The 21,840-nt window shown below is 43.6% G+C and overlaps 1 protein-coding gene across 1 annotated transcript in view; it reads left to right on the top strand.

The window, feature by feature from the left end:
• Positions 1-4,031: 4,031 nt before the first annotated feature.
• The window catches only part of PCNX2 (pecanex 2), a 300,170-nt gene continuing 282,361 nt past the window's right edge, over positions 4,032-21,840 (top strand). The window contains exon 1 of the mRNA XM_078434220.2: positions 4,032-4,429. Coding sequence (XP_078290346.1) covers positions 4,277-4,429 — 153 coding nt within the window. The 5' untranslated portion in view covers positions 4,032-4,276. The remainder of the gene's footprint in view (positions 4,430-21,840) is intronic.

The raw sequence follows: 21,840 nt of genomic DNA, 5'->3' as shown, positions 1-21,840 counted from the left end.
GGTCTGTGAGGGATCACACAGGAGATGGCACATGTATTCATACCGCAGGAGGGCTCATGCTCGTACCCTATCACACTGTAAACACCGCCACCACCTGAACAATAGACATGTTTTATCGGGGAAATGATTTTCCTCTCTTGCTATGCTTCTGGACAAGTAGGTTGGTTCAGTAATAAATATGTGAGATCTTTTGTTTTTGTTTTGTTTTTAAAAAACCAAAATACAGAAGGTGCAACAGGAGAATTGCCAATAAGGGAGAAGCCAGTGAGTGACACATGCTGAGTGTGAACAATGAGTGTGAACATGCTGAGGTTGGGGGGCCTCCGAGGGGATATAAATCTGAATTTCAGGAAAGAAGTCAGGGCCGAATATAAAGACTTCAGGTCATTAACACATGCATAATAGTTAAAGCCAGGAGAGTAGGTTTAGGCCACCCAAGAAAATCAGAGTGGTGGAGAAGAGACATGCTTATTTTTTCCCCTGTGTTTTTTGTTTTTTTAATTTTTTAACTGTTTATATTTATTTTTGAGACAGAGGGAGACAGAGCATGAGCAGGGGAAGGGCAGAGAGAGAGAGAGGGAGACACCAAATCCGAAGCAGGCTCCAGGCTCTGAGCTGTCAGCACAGAGCCCAATGCGGGACTCGAACCCACGAACCGTGAGATCATGACCTGAGCCCGAGGTGGACGCTTAACTGACCGAGCCACCCAGACGCCCATTCCCCTGTATTAAAAGCCAATTCGTTAAAAGGAGCACTTCGCTGACACCTACCCCCAGGTCCTCTAAAGAGTTGCTTATTTTGGTCGCTTCTGCTTCTTCAGAACATGCTTATTCTTATGAAAGAGAATGAATCAGGTATCTGCCCATGTCACTACCTTCAATCCTGGAGCTGCAGAAAGCATGGATTACTCCTAACGACAATGTTCACTCTGTATTTGGCCTCTTCTGTGGCACTTGACACGATTAACCATTTCCTTCTGGAGTTGCTCTTTCCCTCTGTAGTTACCTGGTGATAACAGGCCCTCCTTGGTCTCCTCTTCTCTTTCCTTCTTTCCGCCTGCTTTAACCCTTGTGATCCACAGCCCCCACGCTTCCTACTCCACACTCTTTTCCAGGAATCTGTCACTCCCTTTCCTGGAATTCCCCAAGTCTATGTCCCCACTTGAGACACCTCTGCTAAGCCCCAAAGACCATCGTCACACTACCCCCCCGCTAAGTCCCCAGGAAAATTCAGAGCCGTAATTTTTTGGTTTTTGTTTTTCCCTGCTACACAGCCTAACATTCCCTAACTTGATTAATTTCACCCCACCCCCAAACAGAAAATTACTTTCTTTTAACATAATTTTTAAAGTTTTATTTTATTTGGGAGACAGAGAAGGAGAGAGAGAGAGAGAGAATGGGGGGAGGGGCAGACAGAGAATCCTCAACAGGCTCTGTGCCACCAGTGTAGAACCTGATGTGGGGCTCGAACTCACAAAATCATGAGATCGTGACCTGAGCCAAAGCCAAGAGTCAGATGCTTAACCGACTGAGTGTCCCAGGTGCCCCGGAAGTTACTTTATTCTTTTATCTCTACATTGAATTGGTTGCTAAGTCCTAAGTCACATTTAATCCCTCAATATCACATTCATTTTTGCTGTTCCAGGTATTTAACATTTCCCCCTGCACTGTTGTTTATGTCACATCCAGGCTTAAAGCTTTTCAATGCCTGTCTATTGCCAAGGATAAATTTTTTAATGTTTATTTATTTTTGAGAGAGAGAGAGAGAGAGAGACAGAGACAGGGCATGAGTGGGGGAGGATCAGAGAGAGAGGGAGACACAGAATCTGAAGCAGGCTCCAGGCTCTGAGCTGTCAGCACAGAGCCTGATGTGGGGCTTGAACCCATGAACTGTGAGATCATGAGCTGAGCCAAAGTCGGACATTTAACCGACTGAAACACCCAGGTGCCCCACCAAAGATAAATTCCGAAGAACTTCAAATGATCCATGAAACTGACCTTGCACCCTTGGGGGTTCTAGGGGGAAATCTGAAACTGGCCCCCATACACGGAGGGCAAGGAGAGACCAAAGAAAGAGGCAAGACCACTCTAGATTGGTAGGTGGCAATTTTAATAAGCAAGGGAACTTATACACATGGCTTGTCTTGGGTGGCTGCGAGATGGGTAGCTATCTGCACCTGCCCGCCAGAATCTTAAGTTTATCCACAGGCCTTAACCTGGTTCAGTTGTGTAAACGGTCCAGATGGTCTCAATAACACATTGCTCTCTCAAATCTGCATTCTTGATGTGGGTCCTAGTGGAAAAATGGTGAATGAAACATATATTCCAAGTATGCGGGTGGGGTTGGGGTATGTGTGGGAGGGGTTAAGAGCCTCGGGTAGCCCTGGCCCAGCTCTCAGGTCAATCAGGGATCACGTCCTTTTGGTGACCTCCCACAACAGGATACATGTATACAATTGTATATATTATAGCACACAGAATATTTTGTTGCAAGTCTGTGTTGGTTTGCCTGAGTCCTCTTGTCGTCTGTGAACTCCTTCATGGTAAGAATTATGTTTTATTGATGTTCCCTTTCTCAGTCTTCTGCAAAATGCCTGGCACATAGAATGTGCTCAATAAATATTTGATGAACCAGGCAGACACAAATGAATAAGGGCACTCCCTTAGTGCGGGATCGGACCTGTTGCACTCCTCCTGGAGCCATGCACATGAAAGTGATCCTTTAGTGTGGGTCTTCCTGTGGAGTTGGTTGATTGATTCATTCATGAACTATTTATGGAGCACCTGGTAGGTTCCAAGCATTGAGCCATATAACAGGCATCCTCTTGGCTTTGAGAAAATTATCATTCCAATACAAAAAGCAGAATTATTACATTTTGGCTAGTCATTCCTGCAGATGAATGCAGAGTCGGTTAAAAAGTGGTTAAGGCTGATGGCACACACACTAGTGAGACTTTGGCTGTAACCCAGTGGGCTTTCATGTTCCAGACTTGCTCCTTATGACAGACCTCATATTATCTCATTTCAGCATAGGAAGGCTGGGATGCCTTTACTGGACCTGGCTAAGGCAGCCACGAGCAAATGCTGCTGCGCACCAGAACACGGCCAGGGCGCACACAGGTGCCCATATCAGAGACGAAATGTGATGTGTTTGGGGCAGATGACACAGGAAAGGCATATCTGAGGACCATGGAACCTTCCAATCCCTGCTCTTTCCCAAAGGCCCTAACTAACACAGGGCTTCCTCTGCTTATTCCTAAGCAAGGCAAGTTCCCTTTTCTCTGTCTCTTGTCCAAAGCTTGTTTTCAGAAGACAATTTGAAATTTATCTACTATAAATTATAAAACAGTATAAAACCTTAAAGATCACTAGTTCACTGGTACCTTCTAGTGGGCCTTCCTATCTAAACAGTATGGAAAGACTTAGACTATTGTTCTGAATAGTCGATTGATGACTGGGATTATATTCTAGGCATAATACAAAAAGACAAGTCTAACCGAGGCTCCTGAAATGATTCCAGGAAGATGGTCATCTTCTTGACGTGCCAAGTTGGACAACAGAGGGGAGGAGGGGAAAAGGTCAGGGAGGGGGAAAGGTCAGTGCCAAAGGCACAGGCGGGGCTTAGGCTGACTACTAGAACGCCCGGGGGCCAGCAGCTAATTCAGGAGAATGAAACTGTGCCAGTGCTGGGGCGGGGCGGGGTGGGGGGCGGATTACAAGGAGTGATGTGTGACAGGATCTTGTGTTACATAAACCTTTTGGTGCAGGCAGCAGGAGGGGAAAAGGCAAAAGCACATGTTTTGGATGGTCTCTTCTGCACGAGAACATCTTTGATTTTTCAGCCCTTCTCACCCGTGGTGAGACGATGGGGAGGAAAAGGAAGGGGCAGAGAGCAGAGCCAAGGCAGAGCGGCTGGAGGGGCTCAGGAATCCTTCCACCCCGCAGGCGGGCCTGTGGAGGGACTCTGGGCGGGCGCTGGGCGGGGCCTCTGGAGCATCCTCTGAGCGGCCGCCTCTGAGCACCATGGGAAAATCCTTCCTCCCTCGGACATGGCGCCCACCTGCCCCGCGGCAGCAGCCGGCTCCGGCGCCGCGGTTCGCGGGTCCGGGCAGGAGAGCAGCTCGAGCTTCAGTCGCGGGGCGGAAGGGGGGGGAGGGGGCGGCGGCAGCGGTGGCGGCGGTGGCGCCGCCCGCGGGCCTGGGTGTTAGAGCCGAGGGCGCCCGGGGACCGGCGGGCGGAGCGCAGCGGGGCGCCGCCGGCCCCGGGGCGCAGCAGGCATGGTGTCCCAGGCGCTGCAGCTGCTCCGGCAGGGCGTGTGGGCCGCGCTCACCGGCGGCTGGTACCACGACCCGGAGCAGAGCAAGTTCACCAACAGCTGCCACCTCTACCTGTGGCTGTTCCTGCTGCTGCTGCCCCTGGCCTTGCACCTGGTGAGTGGGGAGGTTCGAGCCGGGGAGACGTGAGGGTGAAGAGAAGAGGGGAGAAAGCCACCCCAACCTGCGTGTCTGCCTCGTGATGGAAAGGGCTGGCAGCGATTCTTAAGGGATGGGATGAAGAAGTATAAACGTACCGTTATAAGAGAAGTAAGTCACGGGGTGCGATGTACGGCGTGGGGAACACAGTCGGTAATATTGTATTAACTTTGTAAGGTGACAGACGGTAACTGGACTTGCCGCGGTGACGGTTTCGCCATGTATACAAATGTCGAATCACTCTGTTACACACCACGAACTAATATAGCATTGTATGCCAGTTATACCTCAGTTGAAAAGAGAAAAGGTGGAATGAGGACGGCCCTCGGGATTTGGGGACAGAGGAAGTACAGGGAAAGGGGGACAGGGACTCAGGAAAAGAAGTAGAAAGGACTTTGGGGGCTCTGGGACTCATTAAGAATTGATGCTGACTGTCAGGATGAGTCAGACTCTGCTTGTGGCTGGGGGATGTTGAACCTGTTTTGTAAGTGGAAAATCCTAGGCCTTCTGGCTGGTTAGCTGGGCATGATGGCCAAAATGCAAAATGAAATGTTAAAAACAAACCTATTTCAGTTGTTGATCTTCTAAGCCCCCTCCCCTCCTTTCCTGTTTTGCTTTGAGAAGGCAGGTTCAATGATCAAGCACTCAACTTTCGATTTCCACACCATTATGTAAAGAAATCTATAGGAAGATATATTACTGGGTAAATCTAATGTAGTTTACGCTAAGCATTACAGTACCTAGTTGGGGCTTGCCACTTTAATAGGTTACCATAATTGAGCGCTTGCAGAATAACTACATCATGACCTTCTTGGGTAAATTAAATATACCTAATTGAAACAATGTTTCGATCTGAAGAGAAGCTGTACAGATAAAGGGTTCCATGTCTTATTCAATGTTCTGGGCCAAGGAATCTAATTTTGATAGCTCTGTTGAAAGACTTTATTCCTAAAATGAAATTTAATCATCTTCTCCCCTGCAAAAATCTTCAGTGAGTTTGCACAGCTGATGAATTCCAAGTTCAACATTAGAGGCTGTCCATGATCTGGCTCCTGTTTTCCTCTTTCTGGCGGTTTATCCAGAGGGTCAGAATTCTAACTCTGAAATCAGGCTGCCCGAGTTAAATTTTGGGTCCACCTCTTACCAGTACTATGACCTTGGGGAAGTTGCTTACGTTATCTTATTTTTCATTTTCTTAGCTGTAAAATGAGAAAAACAATACTACCAGATGGACGGTGTTGTTTAGGGGCTTAAATGAGACACTGCACATACAGCCATCCGTCTGTCTGGCTTGACCCAGGAATGGACACAGACCTGTTTTAAATTTCTGTTTTGCTGCAGAGTAGCTGCTTGGCGTGATGTTTAACCTATCTAAACCTTAGTTTTCTCAGCCTTAAAACGGATGTGATAATGATCATGTCTCAGGAAAAGCAAGTAAATTTTTGTATAAAAGGCATTGAGATGCAGAGGCTGATCCATGGATGCCCTTCAACATGTTAAGTTTCCTTCTTCTGTGACCTTGTTCATCGTTTTTCCCTGGCCCGTAGGTCTTGATGTTTTCTCTTTGCCTGGAGGGGCAGCGTAGCTGGGTGATGAGGAACACAAACTTGGGTTCAATCTTGGTTCTTGTGCTTACTAGCTCTGTGAGCTTGAGCAAGCTCAAGCTTTCTGGTGTGTAAAGCAAGGATAATAGTACCCCCCTTATAGGGCAAATATGAGGGTTGATTGAATGAATGAATGAAAGTGCTTCTCAGTACCTGGCACATAATGACTGTTCAATATGAGCTGGGCTTCCTCCCCGCCCCCCCCCCCCCCCCCCGCCCTTTTCTCATCATTTACTTTCCATAATCTCTCATCCTTCTCTGTCTCAGTTTCCCTGATTTCCATTCAGCTAGAATTAACTTCTCTTCTCTCTTGCCTTTACCCCATTCTGTATTTACTGTTGGTACAATAGCACATTTTGAATTCTGCTTCGCACTTAGTTGCTGGAACATGTACCTCTGCTTCTAGATCATGGGTTTTGATTTTGTCGATTCATCTTGCTTTTTCACAGTGCATCCAGCAAAGTGTCCTGCATTTGGTTAACCGTGATCTCATATATAATAAACTTGTGGCAATGAAGTCAACCTGTATCTTTCTGTTCCATCCAACATTATATTGTCTACCTCACTGTATATTTTCAGTATTTCTGATAATTAAAGCAATATATATTCTACCTCTAATCCCACTCCTCAGCAACAACCACATTTACATGTAATGTATATTTCTACAGATTTTTTTTTTTTTAGGTATGTGGGCTCATTTTTACGTAACTCCTTATAAGATTTGATGTGTGCCTGTGATCAGAATCCTTAATTTCTATCTAATTATGCTTTATTGAGTAGCTTGATTCTAACTTGTATTTGTAAATAGGAAATTGCCCTTAATTAAGTTCCTCTTTAATGCTATTTTAAAATAATTTTTTTTTTGGCTAGATCTCAAGAGTTTAGGAAGTAAAAAACTGATACCTTAAATCAGCTTACTCTTATATTGGATTTTTTGGATCAGACCAGTTATACCAAAATTTTTGTATCTTTTTGCCAGTGTGCTTTGACCTATTATAGAATAATTTTATGTGAATGCATTTGTTGTGCTGCTACTTTTTAAATGTATCCTATCTTTTAAAAAATGCAGGTTATCCCTTTGTTTCTCTGGTCTTCTGGTCTCTGAATTTGACCTTAGCAATAAAAGACCCTCCCTCCTCAGCAGAGGGTTCTGTGCTACTAAGTCTTGAGGTTTAAATATATTCTTCTGAGCTTCAGGGCTGCCTGGGGTTGCTAACATCTTTTTCAGTTTTTTCCACTTACAGGAACTTAGTCCAAACAAACTACCTGACTGCTCACTGATAGCAGGGGCTTATTTGAAGTTCTGTTATTTAAGGGGCCCTGAACTTTCCTGAGTTTTGCAGTTTGAGTTTAAACATGTTTAACCAAGGTAGTTCTACTGTAGGGAGAATCCATAGCTTTCAATTTGATAGGGGCTTGGAGTATGTAAATTAAAACTTTATTATTAATTATTGAGGCAAACTTATCCCTGAGCCCTCGAGTTTCCTGAGGCCTGGTTGATAATGTGGAAAGTAGATTATTTATTAGCATTTATAAGTTATTCACATCTTTTTGGGAAATGCTAAAAAATGCAGAACTATAAACATGAAGCCACTTTGGATAATTTGGAAAGAGTTTTACTTTGATTTATTACCGATCTGATTTTCTTTCGGACAAACTGAAAGATGCATTTGTCATTAGAGATATTTGAACTGTCATTTACTACACGGGGGCTTGTGCTTATTCTTGTGAGGTAACAGACAGACATTCATGTGAAGCGTTAGAACAGGAATACCCTGGGCGTGATGCTGACCCTGTTCTGGTGACACTAGGCTAGTGTCCAAAGGCATCCCTGCTCTACCACCTACGAATTGTGTGAGTGTGTGCAAGTCACTTCACTTCTCCAAGCCTTAGTTTCAGCCTCTGTAATAGGGGGCGTATGGGTTTCATTTTATAGATTCAGCAACTGAAATCCAGAGGGGAGTAGGTTACCTGCCTAAGGCCATATAGACTATAGGTGGTAAAATTCAGAATTTTCGCTGAGGTCCTGTTGTATCCCAGTCCTTGGCCTTTCCACAGCACTGTGCGGCCACATCTGCTACACAGGAGAGCATCTGAACTCCCTGAAGCAGTAGGCCCTCAAAAAGTGGCCTTCTGATTATCCTGGTGGTGGTAGGACCAACGTGAGTAGAACAAGAGTTGAAGAGTGGAAAAAATGGGTCGGAAACTTGATATTCTTTAAGATCCGTTGGAGGGCAACATTGTCTATGATTTTCACACCGAAAGCCTGTCTTTCATTTTAGGACTATAGCTTTATGTTCCCTTTCCTTTTCTTTTTGCCAGACTTGCTGTTTCCAGTTCTGCTTTTTAATTTAGTGTTAGAGACTTTCTTTGGTAGGAACCACTTCATTTCTAATTGCTATGATTATCCAGTGGGATTACCTACCTGGGAATGCAAGCTGGTGCAGCCACTCTGGAAAGCAGTATGGAGGTTCCTCAAAAAACTAAAAATAGAACTACCCTACGACCCAGCAATTGCACGACTAGGCATTTATCCACGTGATACAGGTGTGCTGTTTCGAAGGGACACATGCACCCCCGTGTTTCTAGCAGCACTATCAACAATAGCCAAAGTATGGAAAGAGCCCAAATGTCCATCGATGGATGAATGGATAAAGAAGATGTGGTATATATATACAGTGGAGTATTACTCGGCAGTCAAAAAGAATGAAATCTTGCCATTTGCAACCACGTGGATGGAACTGGAGGGTGTTATGCTAAGTGAAATTAGTCAGAGAAAGACAAAAATCACATGACTTCACTCATATGAGGACTTTAAGAGACAAAACGGATGACCACAAGGGAAGGGAAACAAAAATAATATAAAAAATTGAGGGGGACAAATCATAAGAGACTTATAAATATGGAGAACAAACAGAGGGTTACTGGAGGGGGTGTGGGAGGGGGGATGGGCTAAATGGGTAAGGGGCACTAATCTACTCCTGAAATCATTGTTGCCCTAGAGGCTAACTAATTTGGATGTAAATTTTAAAAAATAAAATTAAAATAAAAAAATAATAAAATGATTTACCCAAGACCTCTAGGCTCATAGGTGGTAGAACTCCAAGTCCGATATTCTCCCTACCACCCACTTCCGTGGCTTCCTCTCAATAAGTAGCTATAGTCGAGATTCTTCTGTGACTGTGCTGCTCACTCATGGGAATCTGACCCAATGCAACCAGGAAAGGCAGAAGGAAAGACCTCTGCAAAGGTCAGACCATGCATTGCCTGAGGCTATTGTTCTCCATTCCAGCCCCAAGAACTCTTAAGAGATCAATGAAAACATACACTGGGAAATAAAAGAGGCAGGAGAAAAATTAAAAACAAAACGAAACAAATGGGATTACCTATCATGTGCTAGTATCGCACTAGAGAGCAAGTCAGCAAACCATGCCTGCTAGGGGGTCTTGTTACACCTGGTGGGGGACTCTCCTGTTGTAGTCTGTAGCCACTTGCCCATTTGGATACATAATTAGTTTTCCCTGGGTTTTCTATTTCTTTGTATCCCTCCTTCCACTCCCACTTCTAGCGTATCAAACGCCTTTGCATGAATTATGGGAAGATGGTGTGTTCAAAAAGCCACCTCTTCCTGGCTCAGGACTTGGGGACTAGACTCCAGCCACCATTGGATCCTGTCAGCTGGAGGCCTTTGTGCAAGATGCAGCTTGCCCAGCCTGACACAGCAGGCCTGGCCGCGTTGGCTTGATTGTTGTTACTTTGCTGGGCTACTTCACCGGCTGCTGTTCTCAAAGGTTCCCTCTCATGGTCAGTCCTAGCGTTTATATTAGATGTCCCTGAAAGAAAGGCTTTCTTTGCTGTTGGATCACATGGACCATGCTTTCTGTTTTGGTGCTTTTACCTCCGGGGGCGTATTCATTCACACATTGAGATGCATGAACCTCTGTGCGTTCTCATAACTTACTGGCATGTCTGAACTTCCTTCCTTCTGCCCTCACCTGCCTCCTGCCCTCACCTGCTTCCTGCCCTCACCTGCCTGAAACAGATTGGGGTTCAAGGTGAGGCAGCCAAATCTTGCAGATGGATGCTTAAAGGCATTCTTTCCTGGCCCTGGGCCTCCACGGAAGTGCAGACCCAAGCCTTCTAGATTTGGGCTCAACGCCATCCCATGCAGTTGTCTTTAAAATCGTGCTGTTCCCAACGGCTGTTTGGACGATGTGTGCAAAGGTCTTGGCTTCCTGGCTCCATGAGGGCTTTGTTTTCCTGGCGTAAGCCCTTGGACTAGGGATGCCCCTCCATCCCTGGGGTAGCTCAGGGCAGTCATCTTCAGTCTCTCCTGAGTGATGATTGACACCTTCTGCAAAATTCCTCCTACTTATCCTGGCCTTCTGCCACTCAGACACATGGATGTTGTGGGCGGGTTGTGTTTTGTCTCTGTGGCAAAAGAACCAGCATCTGCCTGGTCCTGGGATGTCGGCCTCTGGAGCAGCCTCCAAAAATAGTGCCTTTCCCCCCTTTCTTTCTGTTCTAGTATTTCAAGTTCATGACTAATTTTCTGGTGGTTAAATTTATGTCTCCCAGCCCACCTCCACCTCCCTGAGAGCTTTTTGAGATTTCTCCCAATTAGTACCTAGTTATATTTGGATGCCACTCTCCTCAGATATTTTTTTTTTCCAATTGTAATGTCTAATACTTTAATGCCCTTGGTGTTATTTATTTATTTATGTGTAGGGAAGTTTATGCTTATCAAGTGACTGCTGTTCTCCTGATTTTAACCTCTTGGTCCCTCAGATGGTTACTTTTAAGTATTACCCAACCATATTCCCATTTGTCTTTCCCACATCTTATAGAAGCTAAAAAATGGGCTAGTTCTTAGCGGTACTCAGATTTTCCCCTTCTTTTCTTTCTTTTAATGTTTATTTATTTATTTATTTATTTATTTATTTTTAAATTTTTTTTTTTCAACGTTTTTTATTTATTTTTGGGACAGAGAGAGACAGAGCATGAACGGGGGAGGGGCAGAGAGAGAGAGGGAGACACAGAATCGGAAACAGGCTCCAGGCTCCGAGCCATCAGCCCGGAGCCTGACGCGGGGCTCGAACTCACAGACCGCGAGATCGTGACCTGGCTGAAGTCGGACGCTTAACCGACTGCGCCACCCAGGCGCCCCATTGTTTATTTATTTTTGAGAGAGAGAGAGAGAGAGAGAACACAAGCAGGGAAGGGGCAGGGAAAGAGGGAGACACAGAATCTGAAGCAGGCTCCAGGCTCTGAGCTGTCAGCACAGAGCCCGACGGGGGGCTCGAACTCACGAACTGCGAGATCATGACCTGAGCCAAAGTCAGACGCTTAACTGACTGAACCCCCCCGTCTCCTCTCCCTTGTTTTCTTTTGAATCTTTCCCCTGTAACATTTATTGTATTATTATTATATACTATCGGAATAGGCAGTAGCAACAGCCAACGCTCACCAAACACATCTAAGGTGGGCCCTCTTGTGAGAGCTTTGCCTGCACTCCGACATCTTGTCCTCACAACCCAGAGAGGTGCTGCCATTATTCCCCTGTTACAGTTAATGGCATTGGCACAGAGAAGGTGGTTAACATGCATGAGGATGTGTGGCCAGTTGTGACCTAACCAGAGTGAGAGTCCCAACAGTCCGTACTCTTACCTCCCAGCCGTTGTTTCACAACATGGGCATGTATGTCCTGCATGTTGGCATGAAGAGACACAAACACTGAAAATGTGCAAAAGACCATCTAATGAAAAGTTAATTTCCCTGGACTCTTGTCTCTACTACGTCATTCGAGAGGCTACCATCACACACAGTCTCTCGTGTGTTGTTCGGAGGATATTTTATATGCAGGCGGGTGGAGATTTGGTATGAGGGATACTGGGCTGAATCATAAAGCAGCCTTCTTTGTCCTCTGTTGCCCATTTGGTTTGTTCTCTAGAGAGTTTGTTCTCTACTCCTAGATAAAAGCAGTTGCAATCCCCGGGATTTCAGCTTGCAAGTAATACAAGTCCAACAAATAAAAAATAAAAGTTTGACACAGACTTGACTGAGATTTCAGAATGTCCAGTTCTGTATGATAATCAAAGCTTCAACCACTCAGTCATTTCTACGGGCAGGAATGGGTAAAAGGAAGGAGGGCTGTTTCCTACTACTCCTCCCTAACATGTTGGTCGATGTTGCTGACGTCTTTAGTCTCGATGAGCAGGAAAGCTCTTTGTTGACTGGCACAGTGGTAGGCCGGCTCTGGGACAAGGATGCACATGTCCCCAGCTGAACCTCTCTGGCGAGGCCCTTCCCCATGTCCTTCACAGACCCTGTTCTCTGTGCCGGTATTTTGTCCCTTGCAGTTCCACGAGGAGAGCTGCCTCATCTCTGTCCCGCCTCCACAGTTTCTCAGAATGGGAAGTCCACCCCAGCGACTTCTGCAGGGCCTTTCTACACTGGCAGCCCTTTTGGACGTTATCTAAAGCAAACTCTTGCAGGCTCGAAATCATAGCCTCCTATGATTTCTCCTATGCCCTCTCCCAACAGACTCTGGGAGGGAAGGCCAACCTCAAGCATAAGAACATCCCCCTCGTCCCTGATCAGAGCAGCGAGCCGACTGGTCTCTCATCTTTCAGCTCTTCTGGGAAGGAGTCAGACACCAGTCTACTGTGCTTCCCACTCCCCCACCCAGATTGTGGGGGACCCACACTAAGTCTCTGAGTGGTCCCACTGAAGCCTTTCTGTCTTGATTATGGCAGGCAGAGATACAGGACTCACGGAATACCAATGTTCCCTCCAAATATCTTCACAAATCCTCTCATTCTGGATTGTATTGCACCCTCATTTTGAGGGAGAGATTTTGGAGTCCTCTCATTCATTTTCACGACCCATTTAGAAGTTTCTAGATTGACCCAGAAATTGGTTGGAATCTAATTTCTCTTCTATCTTGGCTTTTTGGTCAACACTTCCAAATGAATATTTTGTTGTATACAGAATGCAGTCATTTGTGTGTACGTATTCTTGTTTTCCCACTTCATGGAACATCTTGGAGATTGGTACATAAAAAGCTGCATCATTATTTTTAATGTTTACATAGTTTGAGTAAAGGGTAATTTGTTCAACCTGTCCCCTATGAAGAATGCTTAGGTTTTCATATGATCTTTAACCTAATGCAAGTATTTGGCTATTTGTTTTTTTATTTAAAAAAAAAAAATTTTTTTAACGTTTATTTATTTTTGAGACAGAGAGAGACACAGCATGAACGGGGGAGGGGCAGAGAGAGAGGGAGACACAGAATCGGAAGCAGGCTCCAGGCTCTGAGCCATCAGCCCAGAGCCCGACGCGGGGCTCGAACCTGTGGACCGTGAGATCGTGACCTGAGCTGAAGTTGGACGCTTAACCGACTGAGCCACCCAGGCGCCCCAGTATTTGGCTATTTGTATTAAGTTTCATTGAGTATTTGAACACATGTGCACTCATCAGGATGTGCTAGTTTGTGCCGATGTAATAAATAACCTTAAAATCTCTTTGGCTTTATCAAGTTTGCTTTTTATTCACATTATATGTCCAACATGATCAGTAGGGGGTGGGGGACATGCTTAGCTGGGGGTCCTGCTCGTCACAAGCATGTAGGCACCTAGGCTAATAGAACCTCCATTTTGGGTTGGCTGGGGGTCTGCTCACCCTGGCTGATCATTGCCAGTCACCGTGATGGAGGGAGAGAGAGTGAGGGTCAAGCGGTAGCTTTTGAAGCCCCTTCCTGGACATGGCAAATACTTGTGCACTCAGATTTCTTGGTCAGGGCAAGTTGCATGGCCACACCCAACTCCAGAGGGAGAGGAAGGAGCAGTTGTATCATGTGTGAGGAAGGAATTGGACATACTTGTTGGGCAGCACTTATGTCTATGATGGCAAACTAAGTGCCAGTGTTCTGATGGATTTGGGGAAAACAACAGGCAGAAGATAGATTGGTATTTCTCCTCATGAAGTTAGCAGATAAATGTTAACAGACATAAATAGAACAATGATAATTGTTATTATATGGCAAGTACAAGATGTTATATATAGTAAAGATGGGAGACCCTATCCTGACTTTGGTATTTAGGGAGGGCTTCCCCGAGGAAATGACTTCTGATCTGAGATTTGACAAATGCCTAAGGAGTTAGCCAAGCAAAAATGGGTAGACCATGAGGAGTTTGAATATATAATTTTCAGTACAGTGAGACACATGGATGCTGGGTTTTTTGTTTGGTTTGGTTTGGTGTGTGTGTGTGTGTGTGTGTGTGTGTGTGTGTGTGTGTTTTGGGTCAAATGGATATGATTTTTTATTACCCAATTTTTATTTTTGAAAAATTTCTTGTGCATAAAAAAGTTGCAGAAATGGTGAATGAAAATATTTACCCTTCACTTAGCTTCACCAGTTCTGAATATTTTCCTACATTGGCTTCATCGCTCTCTTTATATGTTTATATAGTTTTGATTCTGCTGTATCATTTCAGAATAAGTTGCAGGCATCGAGACCTTTTCTTCCTAAAAACATCAGCTGGTATGTCTTAAGGAAAAGGACATTCTCCCACACAGTTATCGCATGCAAAAGAAGTTTTATTGCTGTAATGCTGTTATCTAATGTATAATTCCTATCCAGTCTCCTGTGTTCCCAGTGGTGCCCTACATAACTAGGGATTTCCGTTTTGTTTTTCTGGAACCAAAATTTAATCAAGGACCATACATTGCTTCTAGTTTTCACGTCTCATAATTGGACTTTGTTCTAGAAGGAGTTCTTCCAGCCCTTTTGTTTTCTTTGGTGGCATTGAAAGTTGTTTTGCAGAATGTTCCTTAATTTAGATATTTTGGATCATTTCTCGAGATTAGATGTGTGATTATGCTTACTTTGGCATGAAATCTACATAAGTAACGTATCCTTGTCCTGAATAACATTGTAGGCTCGCTTGTGATATCATCCCCCCCACTGTCGGGGCTGTTAAGTGTGGTCACTGGTTAAGGTGGTATTGCCTACATTTCTCTATTATAAAGGTACCTATTTTCCCCTTTGTATTTAATAAGTTACCTGTGAGGGGAAACCTAGAGGCTGTATATAGTACTGTATTCCCCCCAAACTGTCACTTAATGATAGTAACATAAATTAATTCTTGCCTAAAATAATTATTGCAATGGTGGATGCAAAATAGTGATTTTCTATTTATTGGTATTCTTCTGTAAAGAAAACCTTTCCCTTTTTCCCCTGCCTCTGTAGTTTTGTGGTGCTGGTTAGTGCGCCTAGATTCATGTTTTTTAATTCAATGGGTTAGAATCTATTCCTATGATCATTCTTATTGATATTCAAATTACACAAAATTTGGCAAGTAAGACCCTCTTTGAGCAGTTCTTTAATCCTTTGGCTATGTCCCCAGCAGGTTTTGAGTACTTTCTTGCTCTCTGGACCACCACGGTAGTCAGGCTTAGCTTATACTTTCCCAACCCAGCCCTGAAAAAAGCAGCCATTTTTCTAAGGAGACTGGATCCTTTTAGTGGGGAATGACTTCGGGAAGCAAGATTTAAGGCAACAGTAGTTGTGCTCATTACTACTGGATTGTCTTTGCTCTGGGTCCTTCCAGTAGACAGACCTGGGAGAGCTTAGTTATCTGTCTATCTATCTATCCATCCATCCATCTATTGAGAGTTTATTCTGAAAGTTTTAATCTGATCCAAATCAAAGGATTCTAACTCTCCTTTACTCCTTCCATATTTGTATCTACTTTTTCCCACAAGGAGAGTTCTGGTTGCCAAACTATCATTTTTTTCAGCCTTGAAATATACACAGGAAGTACTACTCCTATACCACCACCAAACAAAATCTTTTAGTAAAGTTCAAGATTGCTTTTAGTTATTATTATTTTTTTTATTTTTTTAATTTATTATTATTTTTTTACATTTATTTATTTTTGAGAGACAGAGCACAAGTAGGGGAGGGGCAGAGAGAGAGGGAGACACAGAATCCGAAGCAGGCTCCAGGCTCTGAGCTGTCAGCACAGAGCCCCACATGGGGCTCGAACTCACAAACCGTGAGATCATGACCTGAGCCGAAGTCTGACGCTTAACCTACTGAACCACCCAGGCGCCCCTATTATTATTTTTTAAAGAATACACCAATAATGTGCTGTGAGTGTATTGTGTTCTAAAGTTACTTGGATTAATTCTTTGAAAAAAATTTTTTTAATTGAGGTTTAAAATTATATTAGTTTTAGGTGTACAGCATAATGATTCAATATTTGCACAGGATTCCTTCTTTGTTTTTATTTTCCGATTTGTTTTTGTGGTTATTCCATGAGTTCCATATACATTTCGGTCCATCTGTGGGTACGTAATTCTGTTTTTTTCCCCCTTCCTCCTTGTTGATGTAATAATTTTTGGAAGTACAAAACATTGACATGGTTCAGAAAACACATGTAAAAGATACATTGTTTTTCTTTATTAAAAATTTTCCCTGGCTATTGAGTGGGAAGTGGATTAGAGAAAGAGCAGGAACAGAGGGGAGGTTCAGAGGCTTTTTAGTAGTCCAGCCAAGAGATGGTGGCAGCATTAAGATGGAGAAATGTGAACGCATTTTGATAAGATTTAGTGGTAAGTTGGCTTGGGGGGTGGAGGAGTGAGGATGAGGGACGAATCAAACGTGGCACCTGGTTATCTAGTTTGAGCCCAGGTGCATGAGGTACCATTGCCTAAGATGGGAAAGGTAGGAGAGTACAGGTGGTGGAAAGGGTTGGGCAACCACACATCTAGGTTTAGATGTGTTGATTTGGAGTTTCCTTTCAGATGTAAAAGTGGAGATGTTCAATTGATAGTTGGATATAGGTGCGGGGAGCTTAAGGGATCAAGAGTAGTTAGAGATAAGGATTTGAAAATCCTCAATGTAGAGATTATATTTACTGTCAAGGGACTGAGTGAGAACTCCAAGAGAGAATGTGTAGAAGGAGCAAAGATTTGATCTCCAACTCTTTACCTGACTATGCAGGCAATAAAAACATTTGCCCTGTTGTTTTTTGCTTCTTCTCAAAATACCATATCTGAATTTACTCTTCCGCGGTATTGATGAATGATGCATAGAGGATGCTGATGGCGATGACAAGTGAAACTAACATTTGGGTGCTTATTACGTATCGGAAGGTGAAGTCTAAGGAGCTCTACATACAGACCTAGGGCAAAGAGGTAGTATGAGTGAGGCAAGGAAAAGGCTGGAGAGCGTCTTGCATTAAATGTTTACTTTTAGAGACACTGACGAGATCGTTTTCAGTGGAGTGCTGGAGCGTCGAAGCCAGGGTTTAAGAGGCAATGGGAGGTGAAAGAATGAAGACAGCTGGTAAAGATGACTCTTCCATTCAGGAAGCAGAGAAATGGCACAGTATCTGGAGAGAGGTTTGGATTCAGGGAAAGTTTATCCTTCCACCAACTTTGCAAGAATCTTGAGGGTGGGGATGCGATTTGAATCCCCCTTGGTCCCTGGTGTGGTGCTTCGTGCACAGGGGATGATCAGACTGCTCTTTCCCCCGATGCAATCTAACTTGGTAAGAAAAGACACAGTTTTGGTTGTGCTGATACAGTTTGAGGCCAGGCCCAGTTCAATGGACTCACTGCAATGTTGTGGCCAGGATCCAGATCATTAAAAATGGAGTTTGAAAACCGAGGTGTTACTCTCTATATTGGATTTCCTTAAAGTTCGAATTGCTGTTGTTTCTAAGATGACATTTCTTTTATTATTTATGTGGCAATTATGTATTTTCGTGGCATTCGTGGAATAATTACAAACTTTTTTCTGCATCATGGGATACTTGCACTTTAAAAATACCATTGGATCAAATAAAATGATTTTACCTCATTTATTGATACTGAGTGATCTAACATATGGAGAGCAAATATAGAAGTTTTGGATTGTGAGTGACCTTGTACTTTTTTATATTGGCTCATGTGTGTGTTTTAATTCCTTCCTCCGAATCTTTACCATTTCAAAAGGAAATCAAGAGAACCGATGCTCATTTGCCACTGGCCTTCCTCACTTTTGAGAACATCTTCTTCCTTTCAAGACTACAACTAGATACTAAATAATTAGGGAAGAATAAAAATCCCTGAATATAAGAATTATCCCTGAGCCATCCCTGACACAAATAGTTTTCCAAGAAAACAACTGCCTTGGCTTATATCATAATTATTTTTTCCTTATTATGTATTATGATGAACATTCCTGATGCTCGATGCAGGCAATAAAAACATTTGCTCCGTTGCCGTTAGCTCCATCTCAAAACACCAAATCTGAAGTTTTTATTTCGTGGTAAAATATGAAATGATGTGTAGATGAGGTTGATGATAATAAGTGACACTAACATTTGAGTGCTTATTACATTTCAGAAAATGTACTAAATAAAACAATTAACAATCCTGTTAGGAACTATTATTCCCATTTCACAGAAAAAACTGAGATTTGCAAAGGCTACATAACTTCCCCAAGTTGCGAATTGTGAAATTGAGAAAAATTTAAAGCATGTAAACATACATTACTATCATAAGTATTCATTTATTCGCTGATAGTTTTGAGTGTTGGCTGGATAGCAGGCTGGGTGTTGGGAATATAATGGAGAACAAGTCAGGAGCTCAGACCTGGCTCCTGTCCTCATGGGACTTATCATCTTCACATGGCTCTTATGAATAATTAAGAATAAATAAAAAAATATAAACACCTTGAAAAGTGACATAAATAGAAAGCTGACACAAAGGAATATACATACATCCATATAAACATGTGAATGATTATTTTATTAAGAATCCAAGAAGTGCATATTAAAATAATGTGACTTTGGCATATCTAGGTAGCAGAGATGTAAAAGGTAACACCTAATGTACTTTAAATAAATAGCCCTTCTTAAAAATTTGGAGGCATGAATGGACTCCATACATGTGTCACTGAAGCACTGTTTGTTACAGCAAAAGACTAGAAACAGATCTTCATTGATAGGGAGCTGGTTGTTGGAACTATGGGCATCCACATAGCAGAGTGCCATGGACTTATAAAAAAAGTGGATGAGGAAGTAGGCTACTATAAGAATAATCTTGAGGACCTACTATTGTCGAAAAAAAGCAGGATCTATGTATAGACTAAAAGGGAGGAAGGAAAAATAAAGCATATATCCAGTTGCTAATGTTTCAAGAAGACACAATGAAAGGATACATTTTTAAAAAGTAATATATAGGGAAAGAATGGTGAAGAATGGGGTAATATGTAGGTAAAGAATGGGGTGAAGGCAACAGAGCTGGAAATAAGAAATGAACCTATTTCATAGTTTGGTGGCATACTAAAAAAATATTTCAAATGAGTTTAAACACAGAGCTTCTAGGCCTACTGGGGTATAGCCTAGAGATAAAGGAACCACAAAGAAATCTTAAATTGAATTCAGTTATCTTAATGTCCTCAATAAAATGTTATATTATTATTTTGAAATTTTATATTTATATGGGTAAATAAAATAAGAGATCCTGTTAATATTTTTAGGACTCAAGATTTTGACAATAAGAGAAAACATATAAATCAAATCACAAAAGTTACATAGAACCTTGTCATCTTTCATATGAATTGTAAATAGCCATCTGAAGTCATGATTTATTTTTTTCTTAAAAAAATACATATTTTTTTAGCTCTATTAAAACACCTAGAAGCAATGATAACCCAAGAAGAATGTGCGAATCTCATGTTCACATTCTGGTCTCTAAACCAGATTCACATTCACATTCTGGTTCCTTCTAAAAGGAACAAGCGCTCTTTGGAGAAATGACACATCCCCGGTCTGGGCCAGAAAATGTAGAAGAGGATTCTAAAGTCAAAGAAGCTATTGAAAAATACTAGAGTTATGTTAAAAGGATGTGGGGGCAAACTTGTAGGTGCTGGTCAAAGATGGGCCAATTTGAGCACCCGTGAGATAGATCACAATATACTGATGTGCATTTAGGAGTGGGATGCATCCTATAGGAGGACCAGACATTAATGTCAGAATATGGGATCTATCCTGGATGCCGAAAGGGCTCGTCTCTATTCCCTGGAGTAGCTGCTGTGTTAGCAAGACTTGCTCCCAGACCTGCGAGTGGACTGTGGTTGGCTCCAGGATGGAAGAGAGTGGAGGGCGTCCACGTGCCCAAACTGCAAAGGATTGGAGAAGGAGAGCTGACTCTGAAAAAGAGATGAATGTCTACTCATATCTCTTGGTTGTCAGAAAACCTTCACTTCTTAGAAATCTCCACTTCCTCTTGCAGAAGTCACCCTGTATTCCCACCATCAGGCACAATTCTTGAAGACCTTTCCTCGCTGACTCATGAGATTGGGGACCACGTCCCCCTTCCCATCATGGTAGCAAACTGCCTGTCGAGGTGCTGGTTTCCTTGATGTGCCGTCTCTGCCACGGTATCCTTTCTCCCTCCACACCTCCCATACCTGTCATCTCAGGAATACCTTGTCAAGCAGCCCAGGGTGGAAACCCCAACCTTGCCAGGAGTCAGCTACTTGCGACTTCTCCCTGCACTTGGCTTTTTCAGCTCCTGAGGAAAGCACAGTTTGTCCTTGCCATTGTTTGGGAGCCTTGAAAATGAGGGAGACCAGGGCCTGACATAACTGCTGAAGCCAAGAAAGTGCACAGTGCTGACTGTGGGTCAGGCACTGCAGGATGTGCAAAGAGTGGACTCAGCCCTTGCATTCAAGGAGTTTACAATTACCGGAAAGGAGAGTCCGTAAAAGTGAGATAACCTTCTATGAGTGGCACAAATAATAAGCTGATTTGGAAATCAGAGTACTTAACACAGGGTGTACCCTAAACCATTTACTCAGCAACTGATCAATAAAGAACGGTAAACATAACCAGTGATGTTGCAGAGAAAGGTGTATTCTGGCTTTCCTCATCCTGCATTTGTCATTCATTGCTTCTCAGTGTTCTGTGCTTGGCTTCATTTCCCCCTTTCTTCTGCAATGTGGACCTTCTCAACAGTCTATCTCTGCATTTCATTGTCTTCTCTTTCCCTTGAGAGCCAAGCCACTCTGATGGCTTTGCCTGTTGTGTCTGTGCTAATGGCACATGCCCGGCACCCGCCATTCCCTAGATTCCCTAGATTCCCTAGATTCCTAGATTCCCTAGATTCCCTAGATTCCCACTCCGGGTCCCATGTGATCTTTCTGGCATCATGCTTGAAGCCCAACTTCCCTGTGTGAGGCCTCCTAATGACAGCTCCCATTCTCTGTGATTTCTCCACCTTCTCTAACTGGACAACCTCATGCTCAGGTAGGACAGTTTATCTGAGTGAGACCTTCAGTTGTGCGCCATTCTGTATTATTTGTACACCACCCTGGTGTGATCGTCTCATCTTACTGCCTTGACAGTTTACTCTTTGAGGCCAGGTTGGTTTGGGGTTTTGCCTTCAGTGGAGGGCCCCACAGCATACCCTTGTTATGCAATGATCAAGAAGCTGCAGGCTCAAGAGGGCTCTGATGTGAAAAGGTTTGTAAGGAATCCACCAAGTGCTGGAGAGAGCTGCATAGGGCAGTGATGTGGTAAAAATGGGGCTTGGGAAGGGAAGCTGGGGAGTAGAGAGGGGAGATGAGCAAGCCAGCCCCCAGGGGCCTCCCAGCAGGGATGCGGCAGGTCTGAAAGGGCCCTGCAGCAGGCAGTGTCCTCCGGCTCTTTCCGTATTTCCATGTGCATCTCAATCTTTTCTCCACCAGCCCCTCCCCAGGGCAGCCAG

The sequence above is a fragment of the Panthera onca genome, chromosome D2 (assembly GCF_046562875.1).
Source record: "Panthera onca isolate mPanOnc1 chromosome D2, mPanOnc1 haplotype 2, whole genome shotgun sequence".
NCBI classification, from domain to species: Eukaryota; Metazoa; Chordata; class Mammalia; order Carnivora; family Felidae; genus Panthera; species Panthera onca.
The sequence above is the reverse complement of the archived record's forward strand: the minus strand, read 5'-3'. Positions and strand labels throughout refer to the sequence as shown.